Source organism: Ambystoma mexicanum, chromosome 8, assembly GCF_040938575.1.
Source record: "Ambystoma mexicanum isolate Mex_15411 chromosome 8, UKY_AmexF1_1, whole genome shotgun sequence".
In the NCBI taxonomy this organism is placed as follows: Eukaryota; Metazoa; Chordata; class Amphibia; order Caudata; family Ambystomatidae; genus Ambystoma; species Ambystoma mexicanum.
The window spans coordinates 944,071,507-944,096,979 of NC_090929.1; the positions used below are offsets into that span (position 1 = coordinate 944,071,507).

The following is a 25,473-nucleotide window of genomic DNA, read 5'->3' on the forward strand; positions in this document are numbered from 1 at the left end:
AATAAAATGATCAGATTGTCTGATCTTAAACAGAGCGAGCGTCCTCAGATTGGTTCATCAGGTTCCTTCATTAAGACTCTTGGGTTCAGACGACCTGGCGATCATTGAATGCTGTGATGATACTCGCACAGACAAGTGGACCATTTTTCCTACAACTCCATTAATTGCGCAGTTACTGAAAGAAGAAGTGTGTAGGTTGAGACAAGGGTTCGACCTGACCGACCAAAAGGTCAGGATCAGATCACCTAGGAAAACGGCCCCAAAACAGCGAGGACGGTATACTCAACAAAGTAACTGGAATTTTGATAGCCACAGGGACAGATCTAATTCAAGAGAACGCAGACAGGATCAGAAAAAGAGATTGTGGATCAGAACAAAATCATTGGAAAGATACAAATATTGCTAACATGAAAAAAGAAACCCTGAGAACTGAAATAAAGGGAACGGAAGAAAACTGGAAGTAGCTGATGGGCTTAGTAGCGGATAAAATCAAAATGCCATAGATGCGCCAACAAACAGATTGTAGACCACTAACGGTAGCAAGTTGGAACACTAGAGGTCATGTTCACTTGTTTACCAAGGGAGAGTTCACATGGAGAGCATGATTTAATTTGGCTCCAGGAGACTTGGCTAAGTTTGGTTCCAACAGTTGACGGCTTTTCTGTCTACCTCAATCCAGCAGTGAAGGGATTTACGGGTCGTCCGATGTCAGGCCTTTTGATTCTTATAAAGGACCATCTACAATTCACAGTGGAGGAGGAAATAACGCCTAATTCTCTAATTCAAATACTGGTGGGGAACTTGCTCATTCGGAACGACGAGACGAAGAAAACCTTAATTCTGATGAATTTATACTGGAACCCAGTCAGTATTGCCAGTCTCAACTTTCCAACCGTGATATCAGATTATATTGACAAATGTTGAATCCGCTGGAAAGCTCCTTGGTTTATCCTGACTGGAGATCTTAATTGCACATGTCTTGATAAAAATGGAGAACATACAGACATAGATCCTGTAAAAGCAATGGCCTCAGAGACACGAGGACATCAGTGGAGGCTGACTATGGCCATGAAAGACATGGTTATTCTTAACGGAAACATCATTGGAGATATTCCAGGGCAGATTACCCGGAATGACAAGAATGGTTGTAAGATCTTGGACTACATCTGTATTTCAAAAACCATGCTGTCACCCAAGGACACTATGAGAGTTGAAAATATGACGACTAGCAATCATAATCTGCTGAGTTTATCTTTATCCGAGGCTACAGAGCAAAATGCAGAGTCATATCCTTTAAACCTGGAAGTCAGGCAAGGTCGTAATAGACTGAAAATAGCAACCCACCACTTAAAACAATTTAACTGAGAACCTTAGAAACATCATTACTCTACCTGAATATGCTAGTGGGTTGAAAAGACTTATCTGAACCATTTCTCTCAATTTGAGATAAAGAAGGGTTGGTCTAGCTATCCAAGAATCGTACATCGTCATGTCTATGATCCTGTGGTGGCTAACAAAAAGGAAAAATGCTGAAAATTAAAATTGTGGACATTGCTAAGGAAAACTCTCAAGTTGGCCAGCTAAAGATCAAAGCACGACAGCAATACCGAAATTGGCAGAAAATGTATAATGAAAATCAGCTGCGAAAAGACTCAGTAGAGATGCTTAACAAAATGAAATCAAGAAACACTGGAGACATGTGGGCCCTGATCAACCAAGCTGATACTCTACAGGAGGCACTGACATCATCCATATCAGCAACAACTTGGGTCACATACTTCAGTAAATTTAATGACCGTATGAATGAGAAAGTTTCAGCTCTTGAGCTGCAGACAAAAGCTGGGAAATGGGGCACCTTTGAAATCCAGCCAGAGGCAACTCTTGAAGTAATACATAAGTCATCAAACGTGCAGGTTCCTGCGCCAGATGGCCTGAGTAATTCCATCTCAAAACAAGAAAAAGCTAAATGAGCCAGCTTTTTTGCCATCATGTTTGACTACATAGTTAAGGCTCGTAGAATCCCTCGTTCCTGGAAGGCTTCAATAATTGTTCCAATTTATAAAAAAGGGCTAAGAACAGATCTGTCGAACTATCGCCCTATCGGTCTGTTGGACGTCCCGGGAAATATCTTTGCCTCCATGATCTTAAAATCTTTGGTCAAGTGGACTTATATCTCAGGCCACCAAGATATCTGGCAAGCAGGTTTTGTGAAGGCAGTAGGGCCATCTTTAAACATTTTCATTCTGAACTTATTGAAGGCCTGAAGAGAGGGAAAAAAACGAAGATCTACCTGGCGTTTGTCGATCTAATGCAGACATTTGACACGATTATGTGCCCAAAACTTTGGAACAAATTACATCAATGGGGATGCCCCTACAACCTGCTGAACCAATACAGGACTTGTATACAGACACTAACTTGAAGATCAGACTGAACATGCAGGGCCTCTTGAACAGGGTCTTACAGACTAGTAAGGGCCTGAAGCAGGGCTGCCCTTTGGCACCTGAGCTTTTTAACTTGTTTATTTCAGACATTGATGAAGCTTTCATGGATATTAGATGCTTTCCTCCTAAACTAGCAAATATGACCAACGGAAGATTGTTGTATGCCGATGATGTGGTCTTGGTGGACCAAACCCCCATTGGGCTACAACGACAGTTGGAAGCACTCAAATTGTATATTGAATCGAATGGTCTTATGATGAACCCCCAAAAAAATCAAATGATCCTTCAACTGGGAGAACAGACATCACATGGTGGTAAAACAGGGTTTGAGTGGAAACTACAGGGAGTGAAAATGCTGGTGACAAAATCCTTAATCTACCTGGGAGCATGCATGAACACTAGTTTTATTGATGTCCCAAGAATGGAATTACTTAGAACAAAAGCACAGAATCTTGCGGCCCAAGAGAGATTGGTTCTAAAAATAAATGTGTGGCTTCTCGATGCTCCCTGTGGTCACCTTCTATCACTCAAAAGCCGCCCCAATCCTAATTTATGGTGCAGAGTCCTCCTTTAACTTTAAATTGGAAAACTGGGCAGAGATAGAAGGTATCTTCTGGAAGAAAGTTCAGGGCCTTCCAAAGCCAACTCCGATACAGGCTATCAGGATGGAACTGGGGCTGACATCACTCAAAGCCCTAGCTACCTGGAAAACGTTGTCATTTTTTCAGAAATCGTATGGAAGCAAACTCAAAAGGAGGCTTTGTGGTATTGAAAACGGCTCTTTCCGAAGGAAAAGAGTCAACCTTAGTGGAATGGGACCTTAATTGTAAGGCTATATAGACAGATTTAGGAGAAACCACACAAACTCTGATTGGCAACCCAAACAAAAACGAAGAAGACATTGTTTGCTATAGACTGGATAATCACCATGGAAGAAAGATCTAAATATAAAGGAAATGGCAAATTTATGGGGGCTTCCAGGAAACTGACTACAGTCCCAGGATATCTACAATTGTTTCCTAATTGTTTTTTTAGGAAACAATGTTTGCTCTTCAGGTTAAACCTGCTCCCGACCAGAGAAGTACAGTGGCAGAGGAAAAACAGTAACTGGTATCATGCAGACTTTGTCAAGCTCTTGATTCAGTGGAATCACTGAGGCATCTTGTCATGAGTTGCCCGGCTTTAGAAAATGAGCGAACCATGCTAATGAAAGAAGTATTAGACAAATATTGTCGAAGATCTAGACGAATGGTGTACGATCCTTTTGGATGTTGAAAAGGTGACCATAACATTGGCTTTCGTTACATTTCTGATTTTAAACTTCACCAAGACCACACAAGGGGTAAACTAACTGAATACCAAATAGGACGATGACATTGAACTTTACTTGGAGATATATAGTGTTATACATGCACTTAGAATTTTGATTTACATGTGTGGTCTCGTATTATTTTTTATTATTCATGTAGCTCTTAAGGTTTTTTCGCTTTGTTATGCACTTGGATTACAATGTGGCTAAAGGTTGTCTCTTTTCTGTATAACCATCAAGAAGACACTTTAATATAAATAAAAACATTTAAAAAATGACACTGAAGAATTCACGAAGCACAGCTTATGTATTGCACCTAGAAGAACTGCAAAGGGTAGCCTATTTATTGCACTTTAAAGAACTGCAAATGGTAGCCATGTATTATACTTAGAAGAACTGGAAAACGTAGCCATGTATTGCCCTAGAAGAATTGTGAAGGGTAGCTTATGTACTGCACTGCAAATGGTATCCATGTATTGCACCTAGATGAAGAGTAACGCGCAGCTAATGTATTGCACCTAGAAGAATTGAGAAGAGTAGGCTTTGTATTGCACTTAGAAAAATGGTGAACCACAGCTATTGTATTGCACCTAGAAGTACTGCTAAGGGTAGCCATCTATTGCACTTCACTTTAGGAGCAGATTTCGGTGAGGTAAGGCTGCTGCTAGTGGCCCTGGGTACAGCGGCCACATAGAAGCTATTTGCTGGGCATTTCTTTGAATTTTAATAGCACTCCATGTACGCGGCTTACCAGCCAGATCCACCCCAAGGCTGCTTCCTAGTTTAAAGCAAACCACTGCCTCCCATCCCACCTCCGTCACCCGATTGTCCCTTTACTAAGCTGTGCAACATGCGTGTAGATCCTAGCATTGCGATCATCAATCCATTTTAGAAGTGGATTTTTGGTGAAGTAAGGCTGCTTCTGGTGGCACTGGGTAAAGCAACCACATGGAAGACATTTAATGGGCATTTATTTGAATTTTAAAAGCGCTCCATGCATGTGGCTTCCCTGCCAGATCCTCACCAAGGCTGCTTCGTACTTTAAAGCAAATCCCCGCCTACAATCCCGCCCAACAGCCAATTGGCTATAGAGTTCCATTTAGAACACCCCACCCAGCCCCCACAGGGCAGTCTCTGGCCCAGCAGCCCTCAGCTAAGGGTCATAAGAAAGGGCGGGTCCCAAAGAAGCGCCTCGACTCCGTGTTTGCCCGTATTCACCTGGGACGCCGGCCACAGTCAACCAGCCGCAACGGATACGTTAAGTAAGGTGAGGCTGGGGAGTATAGCCATTACTGCACTGCATTAAATCCCCACTTTTTTTTTATTACCTCCTAGTTTATGTATCCAGCGTGGCCTGGAATTTCATTTTCTCATAGGTACTATTTGTTAGAAATACCTTCAGGTAGCTTTACGCTTTTCGCAAAGGTGCCATAAGAAAGGTAAAAAAGAAAACTGCACTACTTTTTTAGACCATTTTTTGTCCTTAAAAACTGAATTCTGAAACTAATAGTTGTACATGTTCATTGTAAGGCTTGTTTCTAAACAATGTTTTGTTTTTCCAGTTGGAGCAAAGATGTACAACTGATTCGGGGAACCCACTCTAGAATACGCAACATATAACTGTGGGAGCAAGAGAGAGACTCTAAATTGATACTAATGCACTTGATTGACCTGCCCTGTGCCTTGTTGACCGTGATTCTGAATGCCAGCCTGACCGGGAATTCAAAGAGAACAGCATGTCTGTCAGAATGAGTGGAATGAGGGGGATGAATGCATCTCATTTTCCCTTCCCAGCCAACACTGTTGCTTCAAGTACATTGTGCAGCTAGCACTGTTCGTAAATGAGTAACAGAAATGCCTATCGCACCTCTTTATATGGCTCACCTGAGTTATCTCTAGTACCATTGTTCATCCATTGCCCTAACTGCCCAATATATACTTGCCTTTAGGTTGTCAGCCATATTCACATCCAGGGCCACACGCCACAACCGGTCCGGCATCTACTTGCCCTCCCACCCAGTCAGAAGCACCCACCCAGGCACCGTTGTGATGCACCAGTAATCATGTGATTTTGCAGCACTTGCTCAATCAACGCCCCACCCAGTGCTAACATGCTGTCATAAACTCTGTCCTTTTTCTTCTCCTCCAGTGGCTAGCCAGCATCCTTACTCAAGGGCCAGCACTCGTCCAAATATTCCTGTAAAATATCTTACCAGCCATTAATTAGAAACAGCTGAATACAGGCACCCTAGCCAACCAACCCCTTGTTCTCCCTTTTTCCTGTGTCGTGTCTTTCCTTGGTGCAAAAACGTATCCAACATGAGTTTTATGTATATACCAAAATGCTAATGTTACACGTCACAACACCACTCACCACACCAATCACAATATAAATATGAAACCTGTACGTCAATTTCACTTTATTAATGTCATAAGATATGCTGTGTTGCGATAAATCACGGAAACTTTTGTCACCAATAAACCCTTGCACCTCACCACCATCTGCACAGCCTTGATAAAGACCTACGGTCGAAACACATGTTGGCTTTCCTCATGTGACCAGCACTTCACGTGCCCAGTTATCCACTGGCAATTACGTGCCGATTTAATCAAGACTAAATGCACAATCAAGTGTCTTTACCGTTCATTTATCAAGACCAACCAGATGTGATTGAATTTCTTACGGATCCAGTTCTAATGCATAAGGGGTTTCAACTATCTTTCTTACCTCGACATACGGGAATTTGTGAGCTTGTCCCACTGAAACCTTACACACTGCAGCAGGAAGAAGCCAGTCCCTTTGAGAACCAGTCCAGCGCAGGGGTCTGCCTTTCCTACAAGCTCACAACCACTAATTCTGCATCTGTACACTAGTTTGAAAAAGTGGATTGCTGGGTGAATGTTTGCGAGATGTACCAGAGTCTGGCGAGAATTAAACGTTTGAAGGAAAGTGGTCTCTAGCAAGGTTACTAAAAATTCCTGCGGTAGAATACTAAAACTGATGTGAATAAAAATCACAAGAGCCTTCAGAATCATAGATATGAAGGCATTCTGGTGTAATGAGTTCTAAAGGTAGGCTACACTTATCAGTACCAATAACTGTTGGGACTAAGCTACCAGATAGTGCCAGCGGAGCGATGGCAACACTTCCAGAAAGAGAAAAAGTGTGATATCTGTTCTTTTATCTCTCAATTTTCTTATGTTTGCATTTAGAAAGACAAGCCAGAAGCTGTACGAGATTGATTATGCCTTCTTGTACTATCTTTTCTCAAACAGAAAGAGGTTATGGGTTTTGAGCTACTCTGCATCCAGATCATTGAGCTCTATAATCTCGAGTACTGGATGGAGTAAAGCTGAACCTTTGATGCAAGGGAGTTGGACACTGCACTACACTGCACTCTCAATCTTCTTTTGGAGTCTGATCAACCCTGGAGTGTTCTGTACCTTTTTAGAATGTTACTGCGGCTTGAATGCTCATCTGTAGTACAATCTGAAACGTATATGGTACCATGCACCAAGCTTTGTCACTTGGTGCTTCCTTGCGTTGAGGTGCCCATAATCGGACACAAGAATGTGTAGTTGAAAGACTGAAAAGGGTGGAGGCCTGTCCAGAATACCTGCAAGATTCGATGGCCACCTCCTAGCCACAAAGTCTAAAGGCACCTATAGCACAGGTCACTTTCAGGTCTGGAGACGAGTCCTCAGCAATTTGGGTTTATAATCCCACCACAAAACTGTCAAGAAGTCACTGGGTGGAAGTTTGCAAACAGGATGTACCAGCACTGTGGGGGACAAGGCAATGAATTGAAACAAAACATGTTATTGGAAAAGGAAGGCAATAAAGCAAATGAGGACGCCACAAAACACTTACTTGCATCCTACACGCAAGTGGAGGAAAAATGAAATGGGAGGGGACTATTGGCGATGCACAGAGCAGGGCCTTGGTTCATGGGACACCAGCAGAAGCGTTGCTAGGGGGTGGCCAGAGGGGCTATAGCCGTGGGTCTTTTGCTTGATAGAAGCTCAGGGACAACAATAAAAAGGTTAGCTAGCCCCGAGTCTTGACATTAGCGTAGCCCCGGGTCTTTTCCAGACCTAGCAACACCCCTGGACGCCAGGGCCTGGAGCCCAAAAAAAATCAAAAGCGAAATTATCTTTTATGCATTCTGGTCAATTCACAACCATTTGGGAAGAGGGAGACCAGGGTGATTGCATTTTTGACGTTGCCAATGCCTCCTTTTAGGCGCTTTAGACCGCATTGGTTATAAAGACGTACATTTTATTTCCAGCACATTCCATGCAGTTGAGGGATTAAAACATGCATTGTTCGTGCCAATTGTATACATAAAACTGAGGCATGTGCACACTGGAAAATATTGCTACTCATATTGTCAATCCTGAAAACTAAAACTATTCTGCAGAAATAGATTTCAATGTGCATGTAGCTCAGCAGAAACGTTGCCACACAGAAAGCGTTTGTTTAATTTTTATTACAAAACATACACAGCTTCATGCCCTTAGCAATGAGCGACAGATACCAGAAACAATTGCAAATAACAAAACTATTTTCATCGTCTTTCAGTGTATAAAATATAAAACAGTTAAGAAAAGTAATACAAATGTGTTCATGTGTTTTAGTAATTCAATTTGGGGAATTTACACTGAATTAAGAAAGCTTCAGTGCTAAGAACACTCTTTAGTAAACAAACCAAAAGTTGAAGAAAAAATGTTGCACACAAACATACACTTAAAAGTAAAGACTAGTTTGAATTAGCAAGCAAGATAGTTTGGCCAGCGCTACATTTCAATATACAGCCATTGGAAATGTAAAACTGATGGCTCTTTTCACAAACCGCCCCACCCCATCCAAGCATCTTGCTGTCCCACCAAACTGAACACTGCAAGGCAACTAATGTTTAAACCACAAAGTCCTGGCAGAATAGAAACAGCCCATGTTATCTTCATGTACAATTTGTGGAATCCTTGAAATATGTAGGTCAAGCACTTACAACTCATTTGCAAAACGTGGCTGTTGCCAACTAGTAGCATTTATACGTTTGCCAAGCGCTGCTGTATATTCTTAAAAAGACATGGAGTTTGCTATCAGATGCACTCAGTAAGATGGACCCATTCCTCTCAAAACCAACATGAGCAATTTTCAAAGCCATAAGCACTGGAATGCAATATTTTTAAAACCTTCAACATATCAAAGCAGGCTGGCAATGTCCCACATTTCTATAGGAGGCGATCAAAACTTGGAATGGTTTCAGCACTGCCTGGTATCAGCACTGCTTTCCTTAACTAATCTTGCAAACTATTTAATTTCCTTCGAAGGACAGCCAATGCGATCACAGAAGACCAGCGTGAAATAGTTCAAGATTTGATTTGATACTGAAAAGGTTTAAAGAGAATAACTCAGCTAAATAATGAAACAGGTTGGTCAAAATAAACTTCACCTTGGCAGAAACTGTTAAAAGAACAAGTGGCATAAGCTACAAGTTCACCAACATCACAAATTTGCTACTTAGAGAAGCAACTGAAAAATGTATTTCTGTAGTGCTGATAAAGGTGTCTACCCACTCCCTATATGACCAATAATAAATAGTGGTATTTTTTGTGACCAGTAACTGGTAAAGGTGTTTAAGCTTTAGTTATTTCTCCAGTCCACAAACATTGTACCGACTCGGAAGGATGAACTGAAGGGCTTGCAGAATCCAATCTATGCTGGCATGTAACAAGTACTTCTCTGCTGCCCGACTCCAGAGGATGTGTGTGATTAGGAGCCATACGTCTGTGCTATATGGGACAACCCAATAGCAGTTTCTTAAATCCCGGATGGTGATGCACAATATGGCAAATTGAACTAAAATGTCTTCTTTTTGGCAGGTAGCCAATGCTTCATTAATGTTTAAGAGTAAGACGCACCAAGCAGTGGCTGCAGCTTTCAGAGTTAACTTCTGCTGCAGCCCCAACCAGATCCAGCACCCATACCCAGTGGCTGTCAAAAACCATGTCTCAATCACAAAGCCATCAACTGCAGTTTCCAACAATACTAAAAACTGTTCAAGGTACATTAATTCAACCATTGTTCGGGAGATATGAGACTTCAACTGTACCAAATAAGGTTATTTGATGTACAGTACTCAAGGTTTCATTGGCAACTGGGGCCAGGGAGCCAACCAATCAGGTTGCTCGGATAGCAGGCTCAATCCCACAATCCGAGCTTGCATTCTGAGCAGCCTGCTCCCCCGCTCTGCCATCTTGCCCCTTCCCTTCCCTCCCCCATCCAGTCACCATTTCCATACCTCTGTGCCCCACACATGCCACTTACATGGTTCTTTTGCAGCAATGAAACAGCTGTTCCAACAGCCATGGAAATGGAAGAAGGGCTCTGCACGGAGCCCCGTCTTTAAGCTCCACGATCGGTCCTCTTATGTAAGTATTTTGTGTGAATGAACGAGACGCTGCAAGTGCCTCCTGTTCATTCATACAAAATACATGGATTACCAGACTGGAAACCAGGGGTCCTAACAGCAATAACACTCGATCAAGTGGGCCGGATCGGGTGGTAACAGCAACGGGGCCCACAATTAAGGCCATCACGATCCAGTTCGCCAGATCGGTGTTATTGCCATATTAGAACACTGGAATGTTGGTAGTTCAATTGCACACAATGCACTGGCAGAGGGTAATAATACTTTGTATACATCCTTTGTCCCCAAGGTTGCAATTTTTTTTAAATTTGTGTTGCCTAGTTTTAAACGGGACATTCTACTCTCATTGGGTTGAGGCCAAATGTTGTGCTAGCAATAATGCCACCCCTCCTCGGGCCATTACCAGGCAGCAATGTCCCTTGGCCTCTGTTAAAGCCCTTAATTTTGCCTGGGATATGTGGTCAAGGGCCACCATCATGTGGTTATGCCCCCAGAATGAGGCATTCTTGATGAAACAGTTATCTCATTCCCCTGTGATACCACACAAGACTCAGTCAGCAGTTATTTATAAAAAATAAAAAAAAGTGTTCTATTCAGGGAAAACATGTCCTTGCTACAAGCACTCTTATTTGGTAGTCCCAATAGGAAATAATTTTGTATTTAAAGAACTAGGTTAATGGACAAATAGGACGCGGTTGCTTACAAGCCACATGTATCCAAGTCAGAGTGATATAGATTGTCAAGAGGTGTTTTTGATCCGCAGGATGTTGGAACAATCCACATCCAACAGACTTGAATGCAAAGTACAACGTTTTGTGGCAACTCCGTGCCCATAAATAAGCTTGCTGAAGGACTAGATTCTGAAAGGAAAAAGATACTTTGCAAAAGGCTCGTGTACATCATCCTCTAGACTGTAGTAGTGCTCTCACAACTTCCATCTCTGCGGCACCCCTTTCAAATGGAGCACGAGCTTGACTCAAAACTGCAAGTCAATTGAAATGCTAGTTAATCCAACCTTGTAAGCCAAAATTGCTCTAGATGGATAAACTCTAAATGTTTGTGAATGGACCTATATGTCTATATGTTATTGTGTGTAAGAAAAAATATCTTTCAGAAAACAAAACGGGATTGAAGCACACTTAGCTTTCACGAACATGAACAAGTTCTTTGCAGACAGATAGCATCTAACAGCATACACGCATGTGCATACTTTTTATTGTTTTAGCCAAATGGATAAAATAAAAAGGTATGCAAAGTTTTGGGTTGGTTGAACACTTTTCTGAGCAAATACTTACACATTCCTGAAGAAGATACAGCAGCTCATTTTACAATCTGATTTGCAGGATAATTCAGGGCTGCGTGCTTTACTTTTCCAGTCCAGAGATTTACTTTGAATGCTCCTTAGGCAGTAAATGTGTTTGCAGTCATACTTAAGGATATGAGCATTTGTGTGATCACTAGCAGCACAGCCTTTTGTGGCACCAATGCTTAGTATGAAGAAACCTCCTTGATTGTCTCATTCAATTTTTTTCAATTTGAGATTCTGAAGACAAGCCACAGTGACTCATTAGAAAAGAAGGGCTGTAACATGCAACCAACGGCAACAAATTAGTTTGAGATAAAAAAAAGAATTACCACATTCACCTATGGGTCTATTCAAACACTAGTCATGCACAGCTCTAGTCGGGACTGAAACAGTGACCCTTTAAATTCTCAAGCATAGCAGCCTAAGTTAATGGTTCAAGCTCTAAATAGGATTCTGTGCTCCGATTTAATCAAGTCAAGAGCAGCAGTGATTTCTCCACCACTAGATTACAATTTGCTTTTTAATGTTCCTACTTGTTTTAGCAAAGGAGTCAAAACTGTTGGCTAACAGAATAAGATCAGGAACTCAATTATTCCCAACAATAGTATGAAAGCCACTGTTTTATAGGCTATGGAGGGGCAGCATGAGTAACAACTGATCCATCGATGATGGCAATTAATATGGTAGTGAACAATTGAGGTGCACTTTAAAAACCCACCCAAAATGCTTTCGGTTAAGTACGACAAACACGAACCAACTACAAAAAAAAATCAACACTGGGGGTGATTCCAATCTAACTATGTGCAATTGCTCACTACAAAAAAACATGGGTCCTTTAATGAACCAGGGATTAACCTGGAATTTCTCAGTTGAAAACGAATGTCACAACACCAAATGAGCGCAAAACAGAAGGCAGTAGAGATCAGTTACAAGGCCACTAGCACAGAAAGAACACAAGAAACGAATTAAACTTCAGATATCATGCAAGAAGAACATGTAACTAGCCCTTCAAACAAATCTACAATTCCAGTGAGTCGGAGGGCGCTACAATATAGAAACAGCAATCATGCTGTTAAACGACAAAACGTAAGCCACGATAGTCAGTTGAAAGATCATGGACAAAAGAGCTAAAAACTACTGCAGCATTTAAATGGGGAATGACCATACTTTCCAAGTGCGCAGTGTTAGCCCTCTACACTGCCTCTTCTATTCCAATGATAAATGGCTCTACGGAATGAGTATGGATCAGGTATTTCTGTTGTGAAGACTTGCATATTCTTGCCACTAGATGAAACTATGTGCACAAAAAAGACCAGTCTGTGGTGCATATGTTAATGCTTCAGAGAAGTCCTAATAGGTAGAATTATATAGGAATAGGAAGAGTAACATAGTCCCAGTTGGCACCCGTCAAATATAATGTGTAACACGTTGGGAGAGATTTGCATATATATATATATATACACACACACACACACAGCAAGGATGCATACCAGCAAATGTGGTTTTGGCTGTGTCAAAAGGACCCCTGTGGTTTCTAGGTAGTCTCGGTTATGACTGCCATGATAGTTCCAATCGATAAGCAGCGTAATGTAAAAATAACCTGATGATCCTGGTATATATTTTCTTGGCTGTTTATCTGCTGGGACTGGGCGGGAGTGAAAGCCATCATGGACAACGGCGGAATGTTTGCATGCGTGAACATGAAGTTGTCAAGATGTACTTTGAACGGTTTTGGTCCATAAAGCTTCACCCGAGAGGGCTTCAAAATACATTGATTCAAACACATTTGATATTTTGCACAGTTTATCAAAGAACTAGGTTATCACATTTCATTTAAAAAATATATAAATAACTAATCTGCACTTACAATATTGAAACCCCCAATAGCCTGCATCATGTAAGAGTAAAGTAAAACTGCCAAAGCCATCTGGATATTTGTATCCATGTAGCTAAGCCCCCAAGTGTCTAAATACCCATCCATATCATTGGCTGAAAGGGCTCGAGAAAACATGGAAATCTAGCTTAACTTTAGTACACGTTCCATATTAATAGGGCAGATAAACTTCAAATCTGAATTACACAATGGATTACACTGCAATAAGCATAGCACTGTTTAGCAGGGAAGTCCTGAAATGGCTGTGTGCTGCTTAGTGGGACAACCCTCTGTGTCCATAGCAGATTTTACTGAGTGTATAGAACAACATGAAGGTTAAACTAAAACACAATATGTATGTGAGAAGCAGTATAACCCCTCGCAAACTTAATTGACTACCATTTGATGCACCAATGAATGTGGGAATCAGAGACACTATAAAAACGGGAAGGAAGGTGAAAATGATTATGTACCGAGGTATACAAAAGAAAGACTAGCACAAACAATCGAATAAAAGGTAACTAGCCAAGGGCTAGATATTACCACTGTACAACTTGCCCCAATTTCTCACTTACCACTAACCCGCAGTTTTCCTGTAGCAAAATTATTTATAGATGGTAATTTAATAACATCAGTAGCTGAAAAGGTCACTATAGTGGAAACGTCCTTTAGGTTTAAAGGCTTGGGGCCCAAAAAACTAACAAGGGTAAATGCACGTATGATGATTAGGATACATCCGTTCTGGTGGGACCACTGCTGAGTAGGGAGGGGCAATATACATCAATAAAAAAAATTAAACTCAACCTTCCAAAATGTGATTTAAAATGAAGCATTTCCAAAAATGTGCTGGTGCCGATCATAATTTCGGGGTTAAGGAGGTAGCACGATAACCTGCACGGTTCGCCATTTTGTTCACAACATGTGGCAGTTATTTGTTTAAAAGTCACAGTAAAGCCGCTCTTCCTTCTATTGAAAGAACCTCTAAGCACTAATCTTGAAAAGCTGTTGCAAGTGTACCTATACAGAAGAGTCATCGGTTTGATGAAGTGGCAAATGTTCAATGATTTGAGAAAATGGCCGAGTGGGCATAACTACGTCCATTTGCTGAAGCTTTAAATTACAGAATGCTCGCCGACTGGCAGATGGGACAGATCTTGAAATCGCTAAATGTGTACTCCAACTTTGCTGAGGTTTGAATGATTAGAGTTACTTCTTGGGTCCACGTCATGTCCAACTTACCTAGTTATTTATCAGAGTGCACAAATAAAACCACAACCGTGTGCATTTAGAAAGGGCACTTTACACCAGCACAAAATCAGCTATAGTTCATTACTGATGCAGGGCAGTCATTTCTTATGCTCCAAAAGAATTCTGAAGGCATTAGAAACGTTTGCATTAAAGCAGCTTTTCATGTAGCTTCAGTCAACCTCGTCCCCAGAGGACTACAAATGCAGAAATGTGACGAGTGCTAAGACATTATGTTTTCCTCCTCTATATATACAAACTATTTACAAAGCTTCGAAGAATATAAAAGCAACAATTAAACCCCCTTCAACTAATTCACAAACACAAGCAGGACTCTGCCGCCTAGTAATGCTCTTATAAAAACACATTAACTGTCACAGGACATTCAAAATGGCCGCCTACACTGAAAAAGAGTGGTATATTTTTAGGCATCAGGCACATGGGTCAAGCAAACGATACAATATGAAAAGTGTATGCGACTTCCGCCTTTCCAACCCTGATGTGGAACTGTTGACGCTCATTCAAAAACATGCATGTCTCTTCCCATAGAGATGTACTCTCCTCCCCCCACCACTACATTACCATGCACAGCAAACTCTTTGCTGGACACCAAGCACACTGGCATTTCTAATTAAAGGATAGCTGGCCTTTTTCAACGGTGAGCAAATAAGAAAATGATCAATTGGAAAACAATGGCACGTAGCATTACAGGATGGGAGTGATGTGCGATAGGCTCCAACTGTGGCGACAACTTTCACCCAAGCAAGGCTGCAAGCTGTACATTAAAACGCATTTATGAATATCATGGCCCATCAGACTTTTCTTTGCTCTTTCCCAACCCTCGCCATCCGCTCCACCACCACATACCAGCTATTCAAATCACACTTATTAAACGTTTTCAAAGCCTATTAGGATTTTTTGAACAACTACAAAGGGAAGTGCTTTAGGAGGTACCAAGTAATGCAACCTACTAGAATGATTCTCAGCAGGGCAAAACAAGGATGGTAGGTGGAGACTATCAAGTTTCAAGAGCAGAACAGGCGCAGCTGCATCTGAATCTGAATTCAGGCTGCCAACAGTGATATACATCTATCACATTAAATCAATCAACGGCTACCATTGGGTATCTGAGAACAAAAACAAACCCTGTCACATTCTCAACAGTGATCATACCAGAGAAGGATCTGCTCCACCACATTCCATGCCACCTACTGTGGCCTGCACCCAATGAACGGATTTCCTTTATCGTGGTGTGTTCTACTGCCATTGATAGGCAGTGGAGTTAGTGTCTGGAAAATAGTGGTGCTGCTCCAGGCTGATGGACGTGCTCTGGCATGGGGGATGACAGCCTTTTGTCTTCAATCAACAGCCCAACTCCCCTCTCCCGAATTTCTTTGCAGTTTGAGCACTCACCATCAACACCCCCTCTGTAGAAGAGATTACTTCCATATTATTATTGCAAGAGGTAATACATTCCACCTGTAGGCAGGGGGTTACTCCAAGCCTGAAAATAAAAATAGAACATTTGTGATCCACGCTCGTACGCATCCTGCAGGCATTTTTCTAGTCTTCATCTAGAGAAGGAAATGATGGGGACTAATCTTTAACTGTTGCTGAATGGAAAAATCAATTGTGCTTGGCTTCAGGTTTATCAAGACTGTTGATTGGAAAAGAAATCATGGTTTCTTTGAAGTCGTTTTTTTTCCAGAACTGAAGAAGGGAGCAGAGTGATCTTTAAAATCGAAAGTGAGTAGTCCGTTGCCCAGTGCACCAAATTCTTCTTGGCAGTGAGGGAACACGCTTGCTGGCCGGCATGGCTTGGTCTGATCCTCGTCATCGTCATCAAATGTGATATCCAGCTTTTACTGCATCAATATCAGACATCAGTGTTCTGGCCAGGAAGATTCCAAAAATCTGAAACAAAAACAAGCCAGAAACAGCTCATCAATTCTCTCAAACATACACCACTGGTTTTAAGCACAATTGGGATAATCTGTGGGAGCAGATCTAGCTTAGTTTTCAAATTGCCTCAAGAACCCAACTCTGAAATAAATCACTTGGACACGTTTACAGGGTATTCATACATGTAGATTGTTATTGACCTCCTCTCAGCCAATCACATTGTTTAAAGTGCAGTCAATAACTACTGGTATTGACTGCATTCTGAATAGTGTGTCTTCAGAAGCAGACAGGAAAACAACAGTCCAATTTCCAGGCAAGATTTTGTTTCAACAAGACACCTCCCTGGGTGGACCTGTCTTCTGCAACACACTTAACACATGAAAGAAAACATTGGAAAATGCTTTCACTTTCCTATAGACAAACTGTTTACTTTTACAAGACACCCAATCCACGCTTATTTTAAACCTGTTCCAGTTCAACAAAGTCACAATTAAAATAACTTAAGACAACCATATTGTTTAAATACTACAAAATAAACCCACTTTTAAAGTTACTAACTCGGTTTGTCCATTTACTTCGCGCACTCTTAAAGCATAATTGTTTTACTTCAGCACGAAAACTTAAAAACATGTATTGCTAATACCACCATGTGCCAATAGCCTTACAGGCCTCAGGAGTGGTAATTATTGCTTGGCATAATGACCTTTTCCCCAACTTTTGGCTCTCAGCTTCGTGCCATAATTTAGGGGCAGGTCTTTATCCCACAATAACCTCCTCACTCTCCCTCGGTCTAGAAGGCTATAATATTGGAGCATTAGCAATCCATTAATTGAGCAATACAGCTAGTTATTTGCTTACATTCACTGTATGGCCCAAGTTTAAGGCCTACGGCAAACATTAGTATAATGAAGAATACGGAAAATATATTCCTTACCTGTAACGAAGTTTCCATTTGTTAAATATTCACAAGATAATCCGAAATCTAGAGTGTGAGCCTGGAAATGGATTGGTTTTGGAGGGCACTATCCAGAGGATTGAAATGCCACTACCCCAAGGTCACGGTCAGACCTTTATTCCACTATATGGGGCACATATGAGATTTGTGAATGAATTTGCAGAACTATCCTATGGGATGGTAAGGTGGATCGCATATGAATCTATAGCGTGAGAACCTGAGAAACTACTGATACGGAAGAATAACATTTTCCCTTTGGCATGATAAATTGGATCTAGATTCATATGCTATGCAGAGATTTCAAAGCAGTAATTTTCTAACTATTTGCAAAGTGTGTGCAATGATCAACATGTACCAAATATTTGTTTTAAGGACTTTTTAACCAATGGTAATGGTAGGTCTGAAAAGCTAATTGTGTCCTGGGAATGCAAGCCACAGCAGTGCATGCTCTGTAAAAGACTAGTGACCAAATACTATAAACTGGTTTATCTTTGTTAAATCTTTTGTCTTCTCGATGTGGCGCATGACAAATCAATTTAAATCCTTTGAAATTCGTGATATTTTGCAATTGACTGGATAGAATATCTTTAAACAAAGTGAGTACTTACACTAACATGAAAAGCTGGCAGACCTCTGAACAACTTGACCGTGATGTCCTTGGTTTTACCGAGACATGGTTCACAGCCAGCTCTGTCACAAGCTTCGACTCTCCTCCCTGATGGCTACAAGATCCTCTCCGCCCCCCCCCCCCCGATACACCCAGCCCGTAGGGGGTGTAGCCTGGATTTTCCATGAGTGGATTCCTGCCTCTATCGTCCCCACTCAGACCTACTCTTTCGAATGCCTTGTCTGCAGGCGCTCTCTCCCTCCTAGCCACTCTCTTACTGTTGATACTCTCTACCGGCCCCCTGGTCAAATAATCTCTTTTATCTCTGAGTGGGCAGACCTTCCCCACTCCCTCCTGGCCTCACCCACCCAAGTCGTCCTCCTTGGTGACCTCAATATCCATCTTGATTCTCCCTGTTTATCTGCGCTCTTTCGTGACCTCTGAGATTCACTCTCCCCCTTTATCCTCCCCTCCGGCCCGACTCAATCTGCTGGTCACACACTTGATGTCTCGATCTCATCTGGCCTCCCCCTCTCTAATCCCCTCACCACTCCTCTCCTGGAGGGATCACTGCCTCCTCTCTGCTCATCTTTCCAGCTTCTCCCCTCAAACCAAGCCTACCCCAAGATTGCCACCCACCTTCTCGGACATCCGTTCCATGAAGCGTGTGTCAGACGAGGCTTTCACTGCCACTCCCCCCCCCCCCCCCACTGCCCCCGCCCTCCCGGGCTGACTCGTACCCTTTCACAGCCCTCTCCCTGCTCTACTCCTATTTCTGCTACTCTTGATGCTCTTGCACCCGTCATGAGGATCCGTTTGAAGTCCAAAGCCAAGTGTAATTCTTGGTATGACTCTGACATAGCTACACTTAAACGTAAGTGTAGGACGGCTGAGAGGAAATGGAGGGCTTCTTGTTCATCCTCCGACAAACTGCCCTGCCGCCTGTTCCAAAGGCAATATCGCCTCTCTGTCCGCACCAAGAAGAGAGTGCACATTCAAGCCTGTCTCTCTGCGGCATCTAACAACTCGGCCAAATTCTTTCAAATCTGTAAGGAGCTGGCCAACCGTGCTGCAGTCTCCACACCTCCTCTCACTTCCCAGGCTCTCTGCAATGCTCTCCCCTTCATCTCTAAAACCCAGGACATTTTGTCCACCCTCTCCTCCGCTGCCCCTTCTCTCCCCTCTCCTCCTCTGCTTGCTGACCTTCCTTCAGCTGCCCCCTTTCCCCCTTCTTTCCTCTTTTCTCCCCTGAGGTCGCTAGACAAGTCTGATCTATGAAAGCCTCATCAAAACGGGTCCATCCCCGTTCCTCTAAAACCATTAAGGATCACATCAATACCCTTGCTCCGTCCCTTGCCAATTTCTGATACCCCTCCATTACCTCTGGATCTTTCCCCTCCCTCTCTGAAGCACTCCCTTGTGCATCCTCTCCTCAAGAAACCAATAGCTGATCTTTCTTGTCTGGCTAACTATCGCCCAATTTCCATTACTCCCTTTTTGGGAAAACTCGTTGAAAAGCTGGCCATCTCTCAGCTTTACCTTCATTCCGATCCGGTTGGCTCTCTCCATGACCACCAATCTGTCTTCAGAGCTGCCAGAAGCATGGAAACTGCTCTCCCGAACATCCGTTAAGATCTACTCTCCAACGTTGACTCCAACATTCCTTCTGTCCTCATCCGACTTTATCTCTCCTCTGCTTTCAACACAGTCAACCATACCACCCCGCTCAATCGTCTGTGACAACCTGGGTATCGCCGATCAGGCTCTGGTGTGGCGGACCTTTTTCCTCTCCGATTGACCCTCCCAGGTACAACTTGGGTCCTTCCTATCTTCTATTTCCCTCTCCACCCGTGGTGTTCCCGAGCGGTCCAACCTTTTGCCCTGGCTTTTCAACCAATACCTGGCAACTCTCGCCTACTGCATTTCCATTTTCTGCTCAAATTTCCAGTGCTCCGCTGATGACACCAAGCTCATTTTCAGGCTTCCTTAAGCCACCTCCTCTCCTTCCCTCATCTCCGATTGCCTAATCGGCAATCAAAATTGGTGTGCCGCAAACGATCTTTGTCTAAATGCAAACAAGACTGAGATCCTCCTTATTGGTACACCTTCACCATCCTTTCCCTCACACTCTGGCCGGCTTCCCTTGGCCCTCCTACCCCTACCCACGAGGCCAAGAACCTCGGGGACACCTTTGACTCCACACTTTCCTTATCTGCACACATCTCTAATGTCTCTAAAAAGTTTAACTTCTTACTGCACCTCCTCAGAAGTACTCTGCCTTTCCTCTCCTTCCCTTAGAAGCTCACCCTCTCCCAAGCTCTGGTTCTCTCTAGGTTGGACTATTCTAACAGCCTCTTTCTAAATCCACCAGCTCCACTCTCCGCCCATTACAACTAATCCAGAACAGGACTGCGAGACTTGTCCTTGGCCTCAAGCCCTGGGATCGTATCGCTCCAGGTCTAAAATCCCTTCATTGTCTCCCAGTGGATGCAAGAATTACATTTAAAACAAGGCTTTCTGGGTCCTGGGTCCAAAATACCTTCAACTATCCCTCCGTAACTACCTCCTCTCTCAAACCCTTCGCTCCGCTACTTCTAACTCACTCAGGGTCAGTTGTTTTTCAAAGAAACGTGCTGGGGCCTCCCTTTGGAACAGCCTCCATGCCACCCTGAAACTTGAGAACCATCCCCGGTTCCGGAAGCACTTCAAAACCTTCCTCTTCACTTATGCCTTTTACCCTTTTCTCTCCTGCTGATCCGTTTTATCTCTCGGCACCGTGCACTTGGCCACCCTCTGTCCTTCGGGCCGAGGTACCCACTATCATTGCCACCCTCCTGCACTGCCTCCGGGCCACCCCTTGCACTAGGGTCTGTATCTGTACCCATACAGTCCCCCACTCACTTTTCTTCTGCACTTATCAGATATACCCTATCTGCTTAATTTAGCACTTGCCACTTGCTGGCTGCACAAACACTGTTTATTTATCTTACTTATTATTCTGTTTTCTCTTCTTATCCGCACTTTCCACCTCTCCCCCTTCCATGCACTTTCCCCCTTTCCCACGTACTTGCGCGTTCTCAATGTCACTGGGCCTAGTAAGATTGTTGTTTTTGTTCTCCCCCGTTTCTCTCCCTTTGCCTGGTTGCGTTCTGAAACACTTGTGTATGAGCGCGATATAAATAAAATATTTCAGGCAACCATGGGGATGTTTGTAGACACATTGTATCTTTGTGCACGAGTGATGAATAGACTTCTGCCCCGCAAGAGTACAATGATGATTAGAGGATAAAAACGCAGACTCAGCCCTCCAACTTCAACAAACCAAGAACCAACACAATCATAAAAGTAAAACGGGCACATTTAGGAGATGTACCCAATTTGCCTTTTGTGGTAACGTGGGCAAAGGGAAGGCTATGCTCTTAAGAGTGGTGAGACTGTGATCCAGTAGTGATCCAATTAACACAAACAGTCCAAAATAAAGGGAATACCCAGTCAAGGTTCTATAAAAATAGATATACTTTAACCAAACAACATGCATCAGAAAACAAAACAGAAAATATTGTACAAAACTCACCTCCGTGGAAAAAACAGAAAATTATAAGTCTTTGGATGAAAAAGAAGCAAGTGACCCAACAATCTTCTAGGTCGCAAAATGTACAAGCAGCCCATTATTGGTTGCGATGCTCCTTTGATTCCAGTGCTCAGGAAAGCTTCCTGTGGAGTAGCTGTCTCTGTGAGAGTGTATAACACCCTCCACCAAAGAGAGGCATGGCCATTCAAATGCTGGTCACTTGGCAGGAGCACCTTTATGGGCAGAATACACATCACCTTCCACAGCTGAACTGGCTAACAGGAGCTGACACGCGGGATATAAAATCAGATGTGGGTGCAATGATACGAAGTGGCATGCACCAGGCCCTACCTCAGGCATGGTTTTTATTTATAGTTTTTCCTGCCACCAGCCTGGGCTACTCCGAACCATCACATTTTGGAACATGGGTGCGTATATTAAATGCCACCTTTGTGCTACAGCGACTTTGGCTGACACTCAACTGTCAAGGGTGTCCCTGTAAACTGACCTTGTTCTGTACCACTGTAGGGCAGATGCTTCATTCAGGCAACTCGTGCAGCAGCACACTATGCTTTTGGCATGAAGTCTATGAAAAGGGAATCTGATCATTAGATTACCCTTTCCAAGAATTACCTGCATCCTTGTATTAATAAACATTAAATACACATTAAAAAAGCCAGGCCTCTACATCCATACCAGAAGGCAAATCCTCAGTGGGTTTATAAATAGGGTTTCAATTGACTTGTGTTAGGACCGAACTTTATTTTCTGGGGTGCTGACTAATGTTTTTGGTAGCTTAAATGTTTTTACTCGCATCCTTTGTTTTGCAACATTCCTTTTGTGGCCAGAGAGAGAGAGGTCCTTTTTCTGGTGTGCCGCCGCAAGTAGCCCATTTAGTGACCAGGGAAAAAGTTGATCTTGGTGCAAGGCGTTTATCATCTGGGAAGTGATTTGTGGAATAGGCCGCTGTGATTTAGTATTGGCTTCACCACGAGAATAGTCATTTTTACTGCATTGGCAGCCTAATGCACCAATGTGGCAGCCATCGGGAAACATTTTTTTTTAATTTTTAAAAGCCCCGATCCTGGCCATTTTGCTAAAGGCATCAGTTTTCTCCTCACCAGCTGGAATCCCATCCTTGATTTCATAATCTTCTCCCCAGGACTGCCTGTTGCTTTGTGGTACATCTGCTTCTAGTTGGAGTCGCTGTGGCCTGGAAATCCGTTATATTACTGCTACCTCCACCCCAAGTCTGTCTTGGGATGTTCTTGGTCAACTCCCGCCATTGCTCCAGTTATGTATCTGTTTCTTGCTAGCTTGCTGCTTCTTCATGACTCCCAGTGCCGTCATGAATCCTTACTGGTTCCTACATTCTCCAGTCGCCTTTCCTTCAGATGCAGGTACTTCTGCCTTGCAGGTCATCCGTGTACTCCGCCTTGTTGTCTTCAATGGATTGCGGGAATTAGTCAACTCAAGTCAGAGGTCGCAAACACAAGTAGTTGAGCCTGAAGTTTGTGCTTAAACTCAGTTCTTCACGTTCTGTGGACTAAACCTTCCTCATACATCAAATGATATTACTTGTCAGTGGGTTCCCGGCACTTGATTTTTCACTGGGCCCATGAGCAGTGAGATTTTGAGGTTCTACACACCCCACAACCGGCCCTGTATTTTCCATTGTTTTGAGCGGTCCTGTGCTCCCGCTTCTGCCAGCTCCCCCTGGCCCGTCTCTTATTTGGGGTCTCCCGCTTGTGTCTCCTTCAGTTGGGTGCCCCCTTCTGCTGCACCTCTAGCATAAAATAACTCCTCTAGCTCCCCCCCCCCCATAACCCAGTTAAGCCTGGATTTCTCCCATAGTTCTCTATGGGAAAATGGTTGGGAGGTTAGAAAACCATAACAGGTACTTGCATATTTATTGTTTTTACTGTTGGCTTTGATAAGCCAATGGGGGCAACCGGGAGGTGGGAGCCGGCCATCCACCTTAAGCCCACTAACGAGGCCCCTCCACCATCTATGCCACTTCTCCTGCCTACAGAGTACATCTGTGATGCTGGGGCTCTCCACCTGCCTCATGGGGGCTGCCACAGAACTGCTGGGGTAAGCTTGGTGTTTTTACAAGTAGCGCACGTGGCGCTGCATTTTTTTGAAAAAAATGCATCTAAACTCGATCTTACCATCACGCCTGCCGACGATGAACTCTGAGGAGCAGCGCTTCTCATCTTTACTGCATTTCGAGACTTTTATTGTACTGTTACCCTGCCTCTGTGTTTGCTGCCTTCCAACATGGCTGCTCGTTTTTGTCACCATTACAACTGCAGTCTTGTCGGTCGGTCTTGCCCTCCCGCCCCCACCCGGTTGCCTTGAGGGCAGTTGTGCGCTTTAGAAATGCAAATAAATAAAAATAAACACTGTATTTCCTGTGGGGATTCAGTTTCCTAGGACTTCAATTGACCCAGGGGAATGTTGCCTAGTTACTCATGATTTTGAAAGGAACTTGTGTTCTGCCCATGTATTTCTATCAGTTTTACTCCCTCCATTTATTACCATTTACTAGAATTCATGTGTTAGAATTGTCTCTGTTAATGGAGGTAGCAGAAACACTGTTCAGCCTTTTTTGTGGCATTTGTATTCTATAGATAAATGTGAATGCATGTACTAGTTAGTTTTCAGAAGGGAAAGTTACTTAAGTGCACTCCAAATTCTCCATCATGCTATCTTTGTTGAATTTGCAAATACTCAATATCTCAGCCATAGGGCAAGGCCTCAAAACACATTTTAATCACAGTGATAAAACTTAAAATAATTAAAATGCATTTAATAAACAACATTATTGAATCAGTACAAGTTCTGACTTCCAGTCCCCATTTAAAAGCACAGTAGAGGGGTTCTTGGCACATGACTCAAAATACAACCATAGAGGAACAATGGCTAGATAGGAAGCTTCAATTATGCATGTCAGAAAATGACACTTGCTTCAAGGTTGAGGAGCTCCCGACACCCATAACGCACCCTAGAGGCAGTTTGTGCTTTTTTGCATGTTCTGTGGGTCTAGACATACAACAGTCCTCTTGATTTAGATCTTTGGCTCTGATGTGTCTGCAATGGCAGGCGGTTGTTTATGAAATCAATGAAGATGCCCATGATGGATTACATGTATGAAACTTTCAATTTTCCACCACTGAAAATCACCCGATATTCACAAACACTAAACAGAAAACCAAGTTCATCCATGGAAGGGGAGCGGGCATACCATGTAAAAGTACAATTGAGAGCACAAACAGGATATTAGCAAAGTTAGTAGGTTATGCAAAAAGATTACTCAAGGATTCTTTGACCACCTGTGCATCAATCTTCGCAGCCAGATGAAGGGAGAGATGCTTGGTGCAAGTGTTTACAGATCTGCAAGTAGCTGCCTTGCAGATTTCTGTCATGGGGACATTCCTTAGCACAGCAGTGGATGATTTCCTTCTAGGCAGGTTTTTGGCTTATCTGATGAAGCGCTTCGGTTGTACAAGACAGACTCCATCTTACTCTGGACTGCTTGGAGGCCGAGTGACCTTTGTGCATAATACCAGTGTTAATAAAGCGTTCCTAGTGGCCCCATATACCTTCGTCTGGTCTATATAGTAGCAAAATGCCCACTTCGCATCAATTATGTGATTAGTGAAGGAGGATTTCGAAAAAAAACTTGGGCAAGTAAATGGTATGGTTAATATGGAAAACCGAAACCACATGGAAAAAGAAAAGGGGTCTAAGCATTAACTTTTGTTGATGAAACAGTATGGTTATTCCATACATATGGCTTGGAGCTCGATGCAGTTGTCAAAGTA

The 25,473-nt window shown here is 43.0% G+C and overlaps 1 protein-coding gene across 5 annotated transcripts in view; it reads right to left on the reverse strand.

Moving 5' to 3' along the window:
- Positions 1–8,227: 8,227 nt before the first annotated feature.
- TSPAN14 (tetraspanin 14) overlaps positions 8,228–25,473 on the reverse strand; it is a 449,587-nt gene continuing 432,341 nt past the window's right edge. For all 5 annotated transcript variants that reach the window (XM_069610831.1, XM_069610832.1, XM_069610829.1 and 2 more), the window contains one exon: positions 8,228–16,525. In XM_069610831.1, coding sequence (XP_069466932.1) covers positions 16,454–16,525 — 72 coding nt within the window. In that variant the 3' untranslated portion in view covers positions 8,228–16,453. The remainder of the gene's footprint in view (positions 16,526–25,473) is intronic.